At 35.9% G+C, this 20621-nt stretch overlaps 1 protein-coding gene across 1 annotated transcript in view; it reads right to left on the minus strand.

Annotated features, from left to right (window-relative positions):
• Window positions 1–20621, minus strand: part of LOC128861796 (SCY1-like protein 2) — a 156188-nt gene that overhangs the window by 98373 nt on the left and 37194 nt on the right. The window contains exons 6-7 of the mRNA XM_054100173.1: window positions 12396–12491; window positions 7723–7868 (exon numbers count right to left, since the gene is read on the minus strand). Of these exons, the coding sequence (XP_053956148.1) occupies window positions 7723–7868; window positions 12396–12491 (242 nt within the window). The remainder of the gene's footprint in view (window positions 1–7722; window positions 7869–12395; window positions 12492–20621) is intronic.

Consider the following 20621-nt stretch of genomic DNA (forward strand, 5'->3'; position numbering starts at 1 on the left):
TAAAAAGAGAATTGAACGAATAAAGAGCTCAGTTCTTAAATATTTTTTAATAAAATAAATTTATAATTTATTAACTGGCGCCCGAGCAGGGACCGGTCTCAAAGTTCGTGAAGTGAAGTGTTTTGTACAAAAAAAGAGTACGATTACAAGGACGCGAACAGTGAGCCGGTGCAGCGTTAGAATCCAGTAGGAAAAAAACGCTCGCTTCTAATAGTGCGAATTGGAGGTGCCCCAGTAGCAGAGACTAGCAAAAAGGAACCACACCCCACCGCCGGGAAGTACTAGTGTAAGGATATTAATGTTAAGCAATATTAAGAATTATAAAGAAATTATTGAAAAAAATATAAGTTGAATATTACTAATTATTAATTTGGAATTAATAGGACTATGAATAAGTTCGTGCGGTTTTACAACAGATGGCGTAACTTGATTATTATTCCATCGATCCACATTTCCAAACATTCATTGGAGAGCTACTGTCGTAAGGCACAAACGTCAGTATAAGTTTTTTATTTAAAGCGTATCCAACAATATTTTTACCACACTTGAAAATGTCGAATTTCGTGCCAAATAATGTGTTTTTGCGGGGAATTCTTCTTCATTATTTTAATATGAAGAAAAAAGCAGCCGAAAGTCATCGTATCTTGGTGGAAGTTTATGGTGAGCATGCTCTATCTGAGCGAACGTGCCAGAAGTGGTTTGCACGCTTTAAAAGTGGTGATTTTGGCTTGGAAGACGAAGAACGCGAGGGTGCGCCGCCAAAGTTCATGGATACCGAATTGGAGGAATTGCTCGATCAAGATCCGGCTCAAACGCAAGAAGAGGTTGCAAAAACTTTGGGAGTTGATCAATCAACCATTTCCAAACGTTTAAAAGCCATGGGAATGATCCGAAAGGTAGGCCATTGGGTGCCGTATGAATTGAAGCCAAGAGACGTTGAACGCCGTTTTATGGCATGCGAACAACTGCTTCAACGGCACAAAAGAAAGGGTTTTTTGCATCGAATTGTGACTGGCGATGAAAAGTGGGTCCATTACGACAATCCAAAACGTCGGGCAACGTATGGATACCCTGGCCATGCTTCAACATCGACGTCGGCGCAGAATATTCATGGCCTGAAGGTTATGCTGTGTATCTGGTGGGACCAGCTGGGTGTTGTGTATTATGAGCTACTGAAACCGAATGAAACGATTACGGGGGATGTCTACCGACGACAATTGATGCGTTTGAGCCGAGCACTGCGAGAAAAACGGCCGCAATACGCCGATAGACACGACAAAGTTATTTTGCAACATGACAATGCTCGGCCACATGTTGCACAAGTGGTCAAAACATACTTAGAAACGCTCAAATGGGATGTCCTACCCCACCCGCCGTATAGTCCAGACCTTGCGCCATCCGATTACTATCTCTTCCGATCGATGCAACATGGCCTGGCTGACCAGCACTTCCGTAATTACGATGAAGTCAAAAAATGGATCGATTCGTGGATTGCGGCAAAACCGACCGAATTTTTCACAAAGGGAATCCGTGAATTGCCAGAAAGATGGGAAAAAGTAGTAATAAGCGATGGACAATATTTTGAATATTAAATTTGTAACCATTTTACGTCAATAAAGTTTCAAATTTCGAAAAAAAACCGCACGAACTTATTCATAGTCCTATTACAAAAAATTTTTATTGAGAAAAACAAATTTGTGAAAAATACAGAATTAAATATTACTATACAAATTAATTGAATTATTTAAAAACCAAAAAAATATAAAGAAAGTTATAAAAAAAAAAAAATTTATTATAATAAAATCTGGCTTGTACAGCCAATAATATAATATAATTTAAAGCTGCGATTCACCACCTAACGGGGGACCCTCCAGCTTATAATAACAAACATTCTCTGCGATTCACCCCCCAAGGGACCCTCCAGAGAACTGTTAAACAAAAACAAAAAAAAAAAAAAAAAAAAAAAAATAAAAAAAATAAATTAATTAAAATAATGTCTAACCCTAACAATATCATCCGACCCCCTACGCTAAACGTACCCTCACCACCTCAGCCAACTGCCTCCTCCCCAAATTCTACGAAAATTCTACTTTCCAAGACTGCATGGGAAAATTGAACAGTTTGTAAAAAATTGTTCAACTTGTCGTGCTCAAAAATATGATAGACATCCAGCAAAACCACAAATCCAGCCTACTCCCATTCCTCACTCCCCAGGTGAAATAGTCCATGTTGACATATATTCCACTGAAAAAAAACTAATCCTTACAGCCATTGATAAATTTTCCAAATATGCTCAGGTAAAGATAATACCTTCTAGAGCAATAGAGCATATTAAAGACCCAATTAGAGAACTAATGATCGCATTTGGAATACCGAAACTTATAGTAGTTGATAACGAAAAATCTCTTAACTCTGCCTCAATATCATCCTTACTTAGGGATGAAATGTCTATTAACGTTTACACCACACCACCTTACAGTAGCACAAGTAACGGACAAGTAGAAAGATTCCATAGCACACTCTCCGAGATCATGAGATGCCTCAAAAGCAATCAAACGACAATAACATTCGAAGAACTTCTATTTAAATCAGTATAGGAATACAATTCATCAATTCACTCAACGACAAAAGATAAACCCATAGACACATTTTTTGGAAATAGAGTTTACAGTGACCCACAACAATTAGAAAAGCAAAGACGAGAAAACATTACCTTACTTAAGAAAAAACAAGAGCAAGACCTCTCATATCACAATAAAAATAGACCAGAAAATAAGGATTTCTCACCAGGAGAAATAATCTATATCAAGATAAACAAGAGACTAGGTTCTAAACTAACTCCAAGGTATAAAAAGGAGAAAGTTTTAGAAAACCACAGGACAACGATTAAAACAGTAACAGGAAGAACAATTCATAAATCCCTAATAAAAACTTAATTAAATTTGCAGGTAAAATGGACCATTACAAACTTTTTATCCTTCTCATCACGATCACTACTTCTCCATCAGACGTTCAAATTTTAGACTATAGTCAATCTCAACTTGTGACAATAGACGACGGACAAGCCAAAATACAAGACAGAACATTTAGACTTATTCACCTCATCGACTTAGGAAAATACGAACAATTTTTGACAGAAACATACGAAGAAATAAATCACCAAATCCCTAGCAACCACTTCCTATATCCTCTCCTCAAACACGAAACCATTCAAACCTTTGAAATCCTAAATGCACTAAAACCTTCTAACACAAATTACAAAACGAAGAGATCAATTGATATACTGGGAACGGCATGGAAATACATAGCCGGATCTCCAGATCACGAGGATTTGAAAATAATTACAAATAATCTAAATAACTTAAATGAAAATAATAATGACCAAGTAGTAATTAATAAACTATTTGAAATACGAATAAATAATATAACCAGTATAGTTGATAGAATGGTAAATACCATTAGAAAGGAAGACAATGTAATAACAGAAATTATAATCAATTTGCAGAATAGGATTAGGTTAATTAAGGAAGAATTAATAAATATAAAATATGCCATCCAATGGGCGAAAGAAAATATATTGAATTCAGTAATATTAAGTAAAAAAGAAATAGAATTGTCAATTAATAAAAATGAAAAAGGAAAAAATACCATTCAAAAGTGCCGAAGAAGCATTAGAAATATCGAAAATAAACGTATTAAGTAAGGATATGGAAATTTTATATATGGCAAAAATACCTCTAACATTAAATGAAATTTTTAAAAGAATTATAATACGACCAGAAAAAAAAGCAAACAATATTATAATCAAAACTGAGTATAAAGAAATACTTAAAGGAAAAGATTCACTGTTCGGAATAAAAAATGAATGCGAAAGATATAATGATCTAACGATTTGTAAAGAAACTAATTTAATAGATTTAAGTAAAGATTTATGTATAACTAGGATTATTTATAGCTTGAATTCGACTTGTTCAACAACAATTGGCCATCACGTCCCTACATTAGAAGAAGTAAAACAAGGAGTTATATTGCTAAATCAATTTGACGGCGAACTAGTAGCTGACGAAATACCCCAAAAAAATCAATGGTACTCATGTCATCATATTTCACAATTCAACAATAAAAATAAACAGTCAATTATTCGAAAATTTGGAAACAAGACCGATCGAAGCCATACCCACAATACTACGGCCAACTCCATTAGAAAAAGAGCACATAGAAATACTTTCCTTAGAAGCTTTGAAAGACCTGCACATAAAAAACACGCATCAAATTAACTCTATCAACACGTAACGCTCGAGGACGATCGCTTTTAAGAGGGGAAGAGTTAATGCAACATTTATTCCTATTCCAATATTAGTCAGCATATTCATATTTCAATATTTAGTTATTTCATATCAGTTATCCTATTTCAATATTTAGTCAGCATATTTCATGACTGCTTACATTGCAGCTAAATGCTTATAACTCATTTATGCTTACTTTACTGTGCCAAATAATAAGAAATGCTGATCAATAAATAAATATGTAAACCAGCATAAGAAATGCTGATCAACAAATAAACATGTAAACCAGCATAAGAAATGCTGATCAACAAATAAATATGTAAACCAGCATAAGAAATGCTGATCAACAAATAAACATGTAAACCAGCATAAGAAATGCTGATCAACAAATAAATATGTAAACCAGCTTAAGACTATTTATAAGAGGCATCGTAATTTTAAGAGTTCAGTGTAAAAAGAGAATTGAACGAATAAAGAGCTCAGTTCTGAAATATGTTTTAATAAACTAAAATAAATTTATAATTTATTAACTTATACATATATTAGTATACAACATATCTTATAAGGTATGTGGTAAATATTACCATACATTTTTTCCTTCATATATAATAATAATCAATAAGAAGGCATATGCAAATACAAATACGTGAATTTATATATGTACATTTGCGCATATACATACATATATACGCTCATTTAAGTAGGAGAGAGCAAGATGTCGAACGTTGCCGTTCGTTTGCTTTGTTTGCTTTTTCGTTCGTTCCGCGCTTTCGCTTGCAGTTCATTCAATGCAATGAGCAAGGTAACGACAAATGAGCAAGGTAACGGCAATGAGCAAGGTAACGACATATGAGCAAGGTAACACTAATGAGCAAGGTAACGACACATTTTTTCGTGCGTGTAGCCTGTTAAATCGAATTATAAGACGTTATCACGTCAAAAATTCAGGTAAGTTATTTCATGTATTTTCAATGATATTCAGTTGTCAAAAGTGTTAGCTTTATGTATACTTCATTATGGTGACTTTTCAAAGTTTCAATGCCTAAAGGCACCAGCATGCAGTTACCATGTGAATACTCTTTTGTAACGAACTTCTCTCTTTTGAAAATATTAAAGTTAAAATGAATGGTTGGAAAGAAAAAATGCAAAACAAGGTTTCAAGTTTGACTGAAAAAGAAATTGATTAGTTCTTAAACACTATTGATGTTAAGATGAGGAAGGCAGTGATGACGTGGTCTCAATGGATGATGAAGATATAGATGACGGTATCAACTTGGTTGACAAATTCAGTTTTGGCTGTGGCGAACTGGGCATAAGTGTATCAGATCTAAATTTAACTTTGGTTACGCCTACGTACCAGGGAGTGGTGACAGTACACCACCAGCTCCTCCAAAAAGGTCTAAGACGTGCGCAGGGGTCAGTAGTTATATATTCAGGAGATTTGATGGAAATGTTGTCCAGATGCGACAGAAGGATGAGGAAATAAGCAAAATAGTGTGGAAAAAGAAAAGCATGAAGGTTCATGAAGATCAAATCAAAATCCAATGCTCGGATATGTCTGGTTTCGTACAATTAACTACTCCATATAAGTGTTTTTGCTACTTTGCTGATGAACATTTTTTTTCTACTAATGTAAATGAAACGAACTTATACGCGAGGCAGAAACAGATAGATACATCTTTTGTATGTACGGCTAATGATATTCGGCGTTATATTGGAATACTTATTTTTATGTCAGTTTTTGAATATCCAAGTGTTCGGTCATATTGGGGCCGACATGGTTTTGAGGCTATTCGTACAACATTGCCTGTAAACCGTTTCGAGGAGATAAATAGATTCATACACTTCGCTGATAATGCACAACGACCGGAAAAAAGCTCCGAGGATTATGACGTTATTTATAACGTGAGAAGGGTCATTGATAATTTCAATATAAAGTTTTCTTCTATTCCAATGCCTCAAAGATTATGCGTTGACGAACAAATGTGCCCAACCAAAATGACGAAAACAAGCATTAGGCAATATATGCCTAATAAGCCACATAAATGGGGGTTTAAACTATTTGTTTCATGTGATACTAGTGGGTTTTCATATCAGTTTGAATTATATTCCGGCGCTGGCGATAATAAAATGGAGGAAGAAGTTCCAGATTTAGGCGCCTCATCGAATGTGGTTGTAAGGTTATCAAAAAACATCCCCGAATTTGCAAACCACATACTTTATTTTGACAATTTTTACACGTAGCTGGGTTTAGTACTTCATCTGGAAAGCAGGGCTATCCATAGCTTAGGAACAATTCGCGCCAATCGTATCATGAATTGTAAACTGGCTACTGACTCTGATTTGAAGCAAAATAAGCGCGAGCGTGGTTATTCTGAAGAATTTGTTGGGTCAGCTTATGGAATCGATATATCAACGGTATTGTGGAATGGTAACAGAAGCGTCCGTTTTGCTTCAACTTACGTGGATATACAACCACACGAATCCAGTACAGATACATGTTTGCAAAAATCTCGTCGATGGAAGCGACGACAAAAATCTTGCGAAAACATTGATTGTCCACAAATTGTCCAAGACTATAATAAACACATGGGCGGTGTCGACCTGATGGATAGCCTGATTGGCCGATATAAGATCCGCATAAAGACCCAGAAGTGGACGACCCGTGTTTTTTATCATTTGTTAGACATGATCTAAGTTAATGCGTATATTCTTTACAATCGTATTAATTCATTGCAACACGAACGCTTGACTCTGGCTGAATTACGATGTGAAGTGGCAGAAGCTCTCACTAAAATAGGCCAGGATTCAGTCAAAGGCAGAGGAAGGCCAACAAACTCAAGCGAAGTGGAAAGTTTTGTTGTCGGTAAAAAAAAAGGTTATATGCCAACATCAGATGTAAGTTTTGATAACGTTGGTCACTGGTGTCAATTTCGAGATCGGTCTGCAAAATTGCATTGTAAAAACAAACCTTGTAATTCGCAGATGCAATCTTATTGTGAAATATGCGATATTCCATTATGTAATTCATCCACAAAGAACTGTTTCAAAGAATTTCATACCAAGAAATAACTAATTCAAATACAAGTACATACATAAGTAAGTCAAACCAATCATATATAATTATATATACATATATATATTTATAAATATATGTATTTATATATCTAATGTACATCTTAATGCAGGCAAAGATACAAACGAATTAAATTACTAAAAAAAATTAATAAAAAAAATATAACTGATCGATCAAAAACGAAAATTTGTGTACTTATTTCGATACCGTACAATGATACCTTAACTGCATGGCAGTGCCTTTTGGCAAAAATTTCTTTTCCTAATTTTTGACGCTGAATTAAGCGAAGAAAATTTTTAAATTAAAAATTAAAAAAGTATGCAATAGAGGGTTAAAAAGAAAATAAATTAAACTACTTACCGTTTCCAACTGCTTCATATAATTTGAAACTATATTACCGGCTTGTATAAGCGGACGTCCATTGTTGAAGACGGCACATATTACCAAACCCAATGAAAACATATCACTAAGTAGGCTGCCCTTCGAAGTTAATTGAGTTTCGGGAGCTGGGTAAGGAAAAAGGAAATACAAATATAATTTAATTAAGGTTAACATTGTAGGTTATAAGAATCTTAGTATATATTATTATAACTATTGGCATATTTCTGGCAATTGAAACATTTGTGTTTACTTTTAAACATTTTAATAGAAATTAGTGGCACCGGGTTGGGGAAATTAATTAACAGAGTTCGGCGTACATATATAAAGGGATTCTTGTTCTCTAAACTTAGACAACAAAAAATCGGTCAGACTATGGTTTATGGTACTTAGATACAGGTGCCTAATTGGAAATTAAGAATATTTCAAGGTTTTAGACCTTAATTTGAACCCACTTTATATACCATATCTAATTGGCAATACGTTTAGGCCTCTTCTATTCGCCACTTCTCTGAGAGCGACTCTGCTGTAATATTCGGTTGAATAAGTACACGTGTTTGATGACAGAGGGCGTTTCTGAGAAAAGTTGTTGTTAGCACCGACGGCAAAATAATTTTCAGACTAATTGATAGGCTAGTAAGGATTTGGCAGTTATTCGAGTAAGCATTGCTTCGAGATTTCCGCAGTATCGTTTGGTAATTCGCAAAGCTAGAAGCTGTCTATGGGGACGCTTCGCCATCTATGACCACAGTTATATCTTGTTTCAATCAATTTAAACGTGTGCGAATATACGTTTTTGATGAGTAGCGACCAGGATGCCCGGCAGACGTGGTTATCGAGGAAATCATTCAAAATGTCCACGACATGATTCTCGCTGATCGACGAACGAAAGGGCGCGAAGTTACAGAGGCCATAGACGTGTCGACTGGAATGGCAATTAATATTTTACACGATAAGTTGGTGATGAAAAAATTGTCGGCCCGATTGGTGCCGCGATTGCTTACGGTGGACAACAAGCGGATGCGGCTTGGAGCAATTTAAGCAAAATCCGAAGGAATTTTTGCGACGAGTTGCCACCGTCGCATTCGGCGAAAAACAAGGTGCACCAGCACATTCATCCGGAGTTTTCGTCGCCGAACTACATGAATTGCGTTATGAATTGCTGCCGCACCCCGGTATTACCCCGATCTGGCTCCCTGCGACTTTTTCTTGTTCCCTAACTTGAAGAAATGGGTAGCGGAGAAAAAAATTTAGTTCAAAAGAGGAAGTCATCGCCGAGACAGAGGCGTACTTTGGAGAGTTCAACAAATCGTATTTTTTGAAGGGGTTTAATAATGGCATGCGCGTTGGGAGAAGTGTATCTTTCTAAAAGGGAACAATGTTGATAAATGCAAAATAAAAAAAATTTTGGAAAAAATTGTGTCTTCATTTCTAACACGGGTACTTATTGAACCCCCCTCGTATACCAATTCCTTCATCTATTCACGACTTGTTAACACTTTGCGAAAAGAAGAGGCCTTCTGTGTCAGATTCTCGATGAGAAAACGAGAATCATGCACATGAAATAACAAAAAAAGTCACTAAAATAAAGAAAAAATAAAACAACGATGGCGTACGAAATTGATTGTGAATAAATTAAACAAATTATAATATAGCATATAATAAATGAAATTCTATAATAAACAAAGGTTATTTTAATTTCATGTACCTGCTTCCACAACACGGTGGGCGGTATTCAGAATGTGTGGACAACATCAGACCGATTTTGAAGAAATTAGCTGATTTACTGACCTAGTAAAGGATATGACAGCATTTGTTTACAACAGAGCTTGGCAAGAACTGAGATTACAAGTATGTTGAAGATATACGAAAACATCCACGTAGCAGAACCATAGATAACTCAAGGACGATCGATTTCAAGATTTGCTTGATAGCTATGGTGAAAAAAATTGTGAGGGGAATTTTGGCTGTCACGTCACTTGGAAGAGATGAATGAAATGAAAACAAAAGGATTAACAAAAACCATAAGCAGCATAATTCGCGCACCATTTTGCAGCTATATTTGACTTACATGCAGGAGAGACTCAAAAAACTTTAAAAATGGTGTTCTACGGTTATTACGCTATCACAATTTAAAACCGCTCACTTCATTTAGATAAGACTGTTAATTTTAATTAAACAAAAACTCACTTCAAATAACGCACAATAAAATTAAGCACTTGCCTACATCTGTATTCACCGCATTTGTAAACAAACCGCTGCCATGGCATGAGCATTGGCTGTGTTGACTTTTTTCGTTTATCACTAACACAACATACATTTTGTTGAACACGTCCCAAGTGACGTCGGCCCATCAGCCGATTCTGTCGAATTCGCTCAGAGCGGAATAACGGTCGGCCACATAGAACACCTCTAAAAATCTATTCAGCATGTATAAGTATATAGCTAGAAAAGCGAAACTCTTTTTCTTGTGAGAGCGCGGTCAAAGTGTACATTTTTTATATTGTAACATTCGTTAGTAATACCGCACTGGAAAAAACATTCATTGGGTATTTTTTAAGCAAACTTTAGGATTTGTCACTTTCCCCACCATCATGAAGGTTAGTTGGACAGTTCCTCATTACGCTTATTCACCAATCTACATACATAAAATAAGCACAATCAGTATAAAATACATAAACAAAAAATAAACAAAAATTTAGTAAATTAGAAATTATTGGTAATTGAAACACAAAAGTAATCAATACGAAAAACAAGTACATAAAATATTGAAATTTCTCATAAAGCACAAAAAATTGTACCAAAAACATATTTGTAAAACAATGAACAAAATAAGTTGAAGCAAAATAAAAATAAAAGTAACGATTAACGAAGATAATCTTTAATTTGTATAACATAAAAATAGTTAACAAAATTATGTTTGTAAAATATCTCAAACACAAATTCAATATCCTTACCTACGCGTTTAAGCCATAAAATATGTATATGTATACATATAGGCATATTTACACACATAGAATTGCATTACAATTAAACAAAATGTATTCACAGCAAAGAGTAATTGAATTTGCCAGTGCTTTCATAAATGAGAGAAAGAAAGATGAATTCAAAGCAGAAGTCGAAAAGGATATAAGAGGTTTTGAAAATTTCTTAAAACACATTTTAATTTGAATTATTACGTTTCAAATGAATTAATTTTAAAACAAATATTAATAAATATTTAAGTCGCGGCATTTTTCCATTGACATAAAAGCGAACTGTTTTCGTTAGTTATTTTTGGTGTCATACTTCTAGCAGCCCCCCATTTCGGCAATCAGCTGTTCATCAGTCCAGGGATTGGACCCGGTGGTCTAGAAATTTCAAAAAATCGATTTTTTGTATCTTAATGTCAAATGTTCATGTGGAAATTCCCAATATTATAGCTTGTACAGCCCACTAACTAGGTAGAGAGCGGTCCGCGCGCTCCTGTACCTCAAACTTTAAACTCATTTATTTCGAAACGACTTTTTTCGGCTTGATGTTGTCAAAAAAACTGAATCGTCTGAAATTTTAAATGTTGTTCACAACATCAATGGCTATCGCCCGTACTAGAAATATATTATTATTTCAATTATTTCGTAATTTTTTGGTAATTTTTTGATTAAAAACTGAAAAAACCCCATTTTTAGAGTGTCATATTCAAAACCGGTCATTTTGTTTTTTTTTTTATTCAAGTACGGGACATTGCTACAGTCATATAGCCAATATGGACAACACCGTACAGGTCCAATTTTTCGGGAGGATCAACTTCAGCCCCATTTTTTAAATTATTAATATTAAAAAAAAAATTGTTTTTTTTTTTAATTTTCGTATGCAAAAGAAGTTAAATAAAAAGCCTAAAAAGTTTAAATATCGTTTTTCATTACTCTAAATTTTCGAGCTCTAGACTACCGGAACCCCTAAACACTTAGCAACTAATCCTTATTTCACTTCTGAAGAAAGCCGGAATGCAATCAAAACGCGATTGAATTGACCAGGAAAGCGGAATATTTTTATTACTTGTTCTAAAATTAGGTTTTTCGCCATTTTTCTCACACCAAAAATCAAAACACTTTCCGCTGTCAAAAACTAATTGTCTAAGCAAAATTGTATGTGGGCAAACATCAAACTTAATGACCAAATTTAAAGCTTACTTGTCTCTGCTAGTTGCAATTTTTTAACATAGCCTCAGTCTGCCGCATTTTTCAGCGCCTAAAGATGTCTCAAAACAAATTAGAAAAGAAATGGGTAGGCATTTTTTCTACTGGAAAAACTGCGCTCATCTGTTCTTTTCTCAAAGAGAAACAAAGGAACAATTTCGGTGTTTTTAGAAAACAATCGTCTCCGTAGTGATACAATTCTTCAAAGTTATGTAATCTGTACTGTGCAAATGGAAGTTCTAGGCAACTAATTCCAGAAACGATTCAGTCTACCATCCCATTATCGCATGTGCAATTATTTTATGTGAAATAATCCGTTTACTTTCTTAGGTTGCATCAGTAGGACCAGAACTGGTATATATATTTTTGTCACCTTCTTGAGTATATCTAGTGCCATATCGAATCCCAACCAAACAAATACCTACTTTTGGCTTAGTGATAGTGATAGTTATAATGATAATACATAATAATACTTACCCATAAAATCCAAGTTGGGTTGAGCCATTTTCGATACCCTGTTACTCCAAGGTGGACAAGGAACTAACTCATTTACATCAGTCGCATTCATTCTTTCTGTTAAAAATATATACAAATAAAAGCAAGTAAGAAAGTGCAAACTTTGGTTCAGACCGAAATTTATATACCCGCTCTTGTTTTAGTAAAAGTGAATTTTTGCTGAGGGAAAATTTTTAAATCAAACTCATAGGCAATGATGGGTATACCTTAAAATATGAAATGGACGGACGGGCTATATAAAATGTGGCCCTTGTCGAATCGAAATAAGTTTGGAAGCAAAATGTGCTCCAAGTTTTAGCGAATTTTATTAAGCCGTCGTGGTACCGCGCTTTTTTCAAAATCTTACTTGCGTCATTGGGTTTAACTCCCTTTTTTTGGGTTAATTATTTATACCAGATTTAAATAATTCTGCTTCAATTATTACAGAGATTTTACGTTCTTCCCTTTAACTTTATATGGGTGGACGTGGTTATTAACTGATTTAAAAGAGTTTTATACCTTCTGCTCAAATATGAACGAGACGTTATCAATAAATCGGTCCACGGATGACATATGGCAAAAATAAATTTTTTATTTTTTGGTAGGACTGTTATAAGCTTGCATGGCAAATTTCAGCGTGATATGTCACATAGTTTGTTTTCTGTGCTACTGTAAACAAGTCAAGCTCGAGTGTGTTGACTTCAATTGTCTCAAAATGTTTTCCACGGAGCGGCAACTTGAGCTTGGGAAACAGGAAAAAGTCACATGGAGCCATATCTGCCGAAAACGGTGCTTGCGGAACGATATTAACATTATTTTTGTTCAAATAATCGCGAACAAGACGTGATGTGTGAGCTGATGCATTATCGTGATGCAAGAACCATGACTTGTTGTCCCACAATTCCTTCCTTTTAAGACGAATGTTCTCGCCCAAACGCTTTAAAACGTCTAAATAATATTCAGCGTTAACCGATTTTGCGATTTGTGCGATTTTCAAGCACAATTTCCTTTACTTTTCCGATGTTTTCGTCGTTTACTGATGTTGCTGGACGACGTTCATGAGGCAAGTTTTCAACCGTGAACACGTGCACGCGATAGAGCAGAGTCCCCATAGGTTGTCTGCAACATTTTTAAGGCGTCTGAAGCCGAAATTTTGTTGGAATAACAAAATTTCAAACAAATTCTTTGTTCAACTTGAATTTCCATCGTTAAATTCGAAGAACACACTCGAGCTTGACTTGTTTACAGTAGGAAAGGAAAAAAACTATGTGACATATCACGCTGAAATTTGCCATGTAAGCTTATAACAGTTCTACCAAAAAACAAAAAAATTATTTTTGCCATATGTCATCCGCGGACCGTTTTATTGATAACGTCTCGTTCATATTTGAGCAGTAGGTATATGTATGTGCCAAGCTTCTTTACCCACCGTTGTACACCCGGTTCTGGCTAGACCTTTTTTGACTTTGTACGTGAATTTAACATATTATATTTATTTTATATGTAGCTTACGACTTGTGCTTCTAGGTAGCTTATTAAAATTTAATTTTCTATCGATGTATGAATACTACTATTTTAACAGTATCCTCGAACAGGACGAAAAAAAGGATGTAAAAAGATGCACCTTTGGTTGTACACCTCGGGTCTGGCTGGACTCCTATACAAAATGTATGGAAATATATGTGATATGATACATTTTGACTATTTTACCTGCTTTTTTTCTTTTTCATGGTAAATCTATATTTAGACTATCTTTTACGACCATTTAGCTCATACGTATATATGTGTTCACACGCACACATGTGTGCGTTCATATATAAACCGGTTATTTTGTCGTTTATTTGTTCTTTCTACACATGCACTGAATAATGAACGTTGAACGCATAGCAAAATAGCGCGAAAATAATGAACAAAAACACGAATACAGTGAAACTGGACCCTATGTGATTGTGTGTATTGGTTATATATGTATTCTTCGTCGTTTCTTTTTCTCATTCTGTTCATCAGTTGCCCAGTAAACGTTGAGCATATAACATGTTAGTGACAAAAAAAAATTATTTACGCGCCAAATAAAGCGTCATTTACGCGATATTTTTTTCGTTTGTTTTGATCATATTGGGTGATGAAGTGGAATTTTTTTATAACACAAGATTACGTAGGAGAAGATTGAGTATTGATTTTTATGACCGAATTTCTTCGGCTTTGTTGAGTGATATTCGTCGTGAAAATAGAGATGAAGAAGATGATGAGGAAGAGCATCCATATGGTGGTGATGATGATCGAGATGTTGATATTGACCAGGAAGAAATAATCGAACCAAATGAAATACTTGACAGTGGCGAAGAAATCGAGAACGATTTATTGCATGAGCCCACGGCTACGCCAGAACAAAGTGCTAATGAGCATTCTTTCTGCGGCAGAGATGGAACAGAATGGAAGAAAGATGAGCCATGTGCGGCTATTCGTACTCGTCAACATAATATTATGCGATTTCGCTCTGGGCCAAAGCCCCAAAACTCCGTTGCTATTGAGGTATTCAAGAAATGTTTTGCACCCAATATTTCATTCATTATCATTTCGGAACAAATCGATATGCAAGAGAGGCCATTCAAAACTGGAATGAAGCCTGATTTAAAACGAAGAGTTTGGATTGATTTGACTAGCACTGAGCTTGATGCATTTATTGATATTCCTTTGGCCATGGATGTAACACACAATAATACGCAGAAAGTGGTGGTTTTGTGGCGTTCGAATTTATTGCCCATTTTTCGTTCAGCTATGTCATATCATCGATTCAGAATTTTGACACGACATATTCGTTTTGATAACAGTCGAACCCGTGAATTTCGCCAAAGAACCGATAAAGCTGCGCCCATTCGTGATATGTGGAATATCTTGAATGAAAACCTCAAAGATAATTATGACCCGCATTAAAATATTACTATCTATGAGCAACTATTTCCATATCGAAGGCGAACAAAATTCACGCAATATATTCCGTCAAAACCGGCGAAATACGGTGTAAAAATCTGGTAGGCAAGGAAAGTTGTATTGTGGCCGAACAGAAGGAGGAGAGCGTGAAGTTGATCAAGGGGAAAATGTGATGTTATAATTATCCAACCGATATGTAAACAGCGGTCGTACAATAATAGCCGATAAGTTTTTCGTCACATTGAATGGAGCTAAGCATCTCGCTGCTATAGGACTCCCAATAGTTGGCACCATGCGATCCAACAAACGTTGTCTTCCATCAGATATGGAAAAGACAATTCTAGACCAGTGCTTTCGCCATTATTTGGTTTTTATGAAAACCTTGTTTCAATCAGCAGCTATGTGCCAAAGAAGAACAAAGCGGTCAATTTACTTTCCACGGTTCATTATACTAAAGAGTGTGAAGGCGATGTAAAAAAACCATCGGCTATTTTATATTATAACGCACATAAAGCTGGTGTCGATTGTATGGATCAAATGGTCACACATTTCACATCAAAACGGTCAACAAGTCGATGCACCTTTGTTTTCTTTTGCAACGTGTTGGATGGCATGGCATTGGCAGCGTTTTGTATTTGCAAGGAAGTCGATGGGCTTAGAAAATAGAAAAAGTGATGCTAGGCGCAATTTTTTGACGGCTTTATAGAATATATTAGTCGTTGCAAACATCGAAAATCGTATGAATAATCAAAGCATTATTTCTCAGTTTACTACTCGTTTGGCTATGGAATCATTTTTCAACAAACAAATAAATATCGTAGCAGAAAAAAGGTTTTTCTTTACAAACCGAAATATTTACAGCGAATATTTTTTCTTCTGTAGGCAGCTCAATGCATGCCAAAACTAATAAGAAAGGTAAGAAATTTTAAATATATACCTACGATGTTTATAAATGATCACGCATTTGCCGTATATTCCCATACAAATGCATGTAAATGACCCGAGGTGTACAACCGAAGGTTTAAAAAGTGGTTTACAACGGAGGGTTAAAACGCACAAATTTTTGCCCGAGTTATCATACGCATGGACATGCGTGTGGACAGACTTGGTTGAATCGACTACTCTCATCATTCTCAGCGTTTTAGTATATACCGTATGTCAATTAATTGTTTGCAAAATGAAAAAATTTTATAAACTCATTTTTAGACTTATGCTTTATTATCTAAAATGTCTTTTATTAGCATTTTTTTTAAATATTATTAACCCTAGAATCGTAATATACGTAAATTTTACGTGTATATCGCAAAAAAAAGTCAGTTACACTTTACCGTTCGGCGCTATCGTTACGAACTCTTGGCAGTGCTTCCTTTATTTTATTATAACAAGTGAATCATAAATCAGTTGTTACTTCGCGTTTAGCTTTAATCGTTCTTTAAAACAAGGTGTGCACGTAAATTTTACGCGGTCTTAGCATTAACGTATACATTTTTGTACGTAAGTTTTACGTGGTCTTGTTATTAGCGTATAAATATTTGTGAATGAAATTTATGTTCCGTGCGGTTTTCAGGAGAAATAAATGAAAATAATGGAAAACTCAAGTCGTTGCCTTGCGGATGCAGAAATAGAAGCCCTCCTGGACAGTATTGACAGCGATGTAAGCTTTACTGAGGACAACCTTGAAGAGGAAGTTGATTTTGACAGTGACGATAGTTTGGAGGATCCAGACTACTCTTGAAGAGTAATACTTTTGAAGAGGAACTGATGAAAGCCGTGGAGTCCGCTCAAAATATGGCATCTGAAAAAAAAATAAAGGTCCCCCGGCAAAAAAACAAAAGTCAGCACCAACTGTGCAGCTACAACTAAATGACATTGAAGATGTATCCAGTTCTAATCCACTTTTGGGAAGGAATGGTCATGTTTGGAGTAGCAATCCAGTGCATCGTAGTAGCGGAAGAGCAATGTCTATGAATGTTGTTTATATTCGACCAGGTAAATATTATTAAAAGCGGATGTTTTTTAAACACTGTTATTAAAATAAAACATAAACTAGGTCCATGTCCAGGAGCCAAGGATGCTATCGAACCCATCGATGCGTTTGGCTTATTTTTTAACGACGAAATACTAAACGAAGTGCTTTTGACAATGAACGAAAAAATTGCACAACTACGAGAAAAGTATTAAATCAAAGACTGCACTGTTTCAGATACAAATCTTTGTGAACTGAAGGCCTTGCTTGGACTTATATTTCTCTCCGCAACTTTAAAAAATAATCATCTCACCACGGATGTACTGTTTGACCCCAATTACTCAGGCGACAGGTACAAAGCAATCATGAGCCGTAACAGGTTTAACTTTTTGATAAACGCCCTAAGGTTCGATAATCAATTGACAAGAGAAGAACGCATGAAAGAAACGGTTTTTGCTCCAATATCCATGATATGGAACATCTTCATTTACAACTGCACAAAGTCTTACAAGCCAGGATCATATGTTACAATTGATGAACAACTTGTAGGTTTCCGGGGAAGGTGCCGGCATTCGGCATGTATAAGTTAACACCTGCAGCCCAAGGGCAGCTGTAACATTTGCAGTAGTCGAATCTCTCTTTAAGCTGGCGATCAATGGCTGGCGATCAATGTTACTAGCGGCCTGCCCACATTAGCTGATTACGGCGAATCTGTAATACGACACCAAGATGCAGCTGCACGATAGTTTCGTATTAAAGTTTGGCAAACGTGCCAACTCCCACGAATCGTGGGAATAAACTTATTCAAATAATGCACATCTGCTAATTCCAAGAACATCATGACTAGCCAGTCAGTGACTGCGACGGTGGCGGCTGTAGGTTAGATTTTAGCATAAAGTAGTTTATAAGTTTTAGTTTAGTAATTGAACTCACCGAGAGAGCAAGTACTCGCGGTAATAAAAAGTTAATTTAAAAATTAAAAATCAACTCAAAGTCTTTAATTGTCGCCCTAAACGTGGGACCACGATAAACGTGTCAGGGCATAAGGACATCCAGATCTATCCAGAAAGAGGACATCAGGATATACCTAAAGACAACAAAACTTTCCAGACTTTGCTGTAAAATTTATTTTTAAGAAATGTAAGTAGAGTGCAAAGAGAAAAATAATAAATAATGTGTAAATTAATGTTTTAAGAAAAAAAAAAGTACAACAAAATAACACAAATTAGGAAAAAATTATGAAACTTTAATTACATTTGTATGAAAAATCAAAAAATCAATTGCCAAGTCAAAAAAATTTTTAATTGTATTTTGCTGAAATCTCTGCAAAAAAGGCAGGAGATAAAAGAATAATAATAGTAACATGTTGAAAAAAATACAAAACGAATTGTGAATCGTCGATCCTTGCACGGAAAGTCTTACCGTTTTTTGTTTGCTGAATGCTTTGTGGGCAAGTGATTTGCCAGGTTCATGAGTGATTGTGAATTAGATGAATTGTTAAATAGGCTAAACAGTATAGCAATCGATAGAAGAAGGATCGGTGGTGTTTATGATCAGGCAGCTTGGCATTCAAGTGTAAATATGTCTTTGGAAGCCATCCAGCTGAAAGCGCTAATAGAGAGTGCTGTTTCCTCTGCACTCGCTGTACAGAGGGAAAACTTTGAAGAACGACTGACTACCATTAGTCAGCGTATAAATGATGTTAAGATTACTGTGCCAGAGGTAGAGGCGTATAGGGAAATAGAGGTATTGCCCGGTAGACAGTGTGACGAAACCCTTGACATTGTGAAGTCCTTACCAGACTTCGATGGCAAGCATGAGTGCTATGTTTCATGGCGACAGGCAACCCAGACGGCATATAAGATTTTCGAAAAACATGAAGGTAGTAGTAAACATTACCAAGCTGTTGCCATAATTCGAAATAAGGTGAAGGGACCAGCAGATATGGTGTTGGCATCATTCAATACGGTGCTGAATTTCAAGGCTATAATCAGTCGCCTTGATTTTACTTACAGTGACAAAAGACCCATCTACCTAATTGAACAGGAGCTCTCAACCCTTCGCCAGGGAAGCCTGACACTCCTGCAGTACTACGACGAGGTTGAGAAGAAATTAACCCTTCTCACCAACAAGACAATCATGACTTACGATAAGACAATTGCTGCGTCCCTCAACGAGAAATATAGGATGGACGCCTTGCGAGTGTTCATTTCGGGTGCAAAAAAACCGCTTTGCGATGTACTTTTTTCGGCAAGACCTAGCGACCTCCCATCTGCTTTAGCGTTAGCTCAGGAGGTAGAGTCAAATTACGAGCGGTACATATTCGCTAGCACCTACGCTAGGAACTTGGAAGATAAAGCCCAAAGATTTGAATTTAGGCAACAGCATAGGGAAAAAGGTACTGGTGGAAGAGCCCCAGTCAAGGATTTTTATCCATCAAGAAGCCCTTATTTTAATAGAAGTCAGGGTACCAATAATAAGCCTCCACAAAAAATGGAGCCAGTGTAACCAATGGAGGTAGATCCTTCACTTCGCTATAGGCAAAGCACGCGACATCAACCCAATGTTCCGTTTCGAAATTGGGTGCCGCCTCATACAAATCAGAATGAAGTAAATAGGCAGGCTGCAAAAAGGCCGAATTATGGCTCCGCTCGATTTACAGGGCCGAAACAACAAAGAATCGACCACTTATCCGCAGGTCAAGAGTGCGAAGAATATCGAGATGTGGCTAATTCGGAGGCTGCAGCAGTGGACGATGAACTGTCCGATTCTGATCAAATCAATTTTTTAACGCAAACTCCCTGCTACCTTTCATCGAAAGGACAATTGCAGGGAGAAAAATTAAATTATTAATCAATACAGGGGCATCAAAAAATTATATTAAGCCTCTAAAAGAACTTAAGAATATAGTACCGGTCGAAAATCGGTTTTTGGTAAAGTCAATACATGGCTTTAACGCTGTTAAGAAAAAATGTATAGTTAACTTGTTTGGTACAAACAGTCCCTTTTTTTTGCTCCCCATGCTTTCAACTTTCGACGGAATAGTTGGGCTTGACCTGCTTACGAAGACAAATGCTACGTTAGATTTTAAAAACAAAATAATAAAAACCAGTTCTGGCTCCGAAGAACTTAAATTCTTGAAGTGTTGTAATGTGAATTTCACACAAGTGGAAGACATAGAAGTGCCGCAAGTGGTGAGAAACAAATTTCAAAAAATGATAAAAAATTTAATAGGGGTATTCTCGGACCCGAATGAAGCACTCCCTTACAATACAAACATTGTCGCCACTATTCGCACCGAAAGTGACGAC

The sequence above is a fragment of the Anastrepha ludens genome, chromosome 4 (assembly GCF_028408465.1).
Source record: "Anastrepha ludens isolate Willacy chromosome 4, idAnaLude1.1, whole genome shotgun sequence".
NCBI lineage: Eukaryota > Metazoa > Arthropoda > Insecta > Diptera > Tephritidae > Anastrepha > Anastrepha ludens.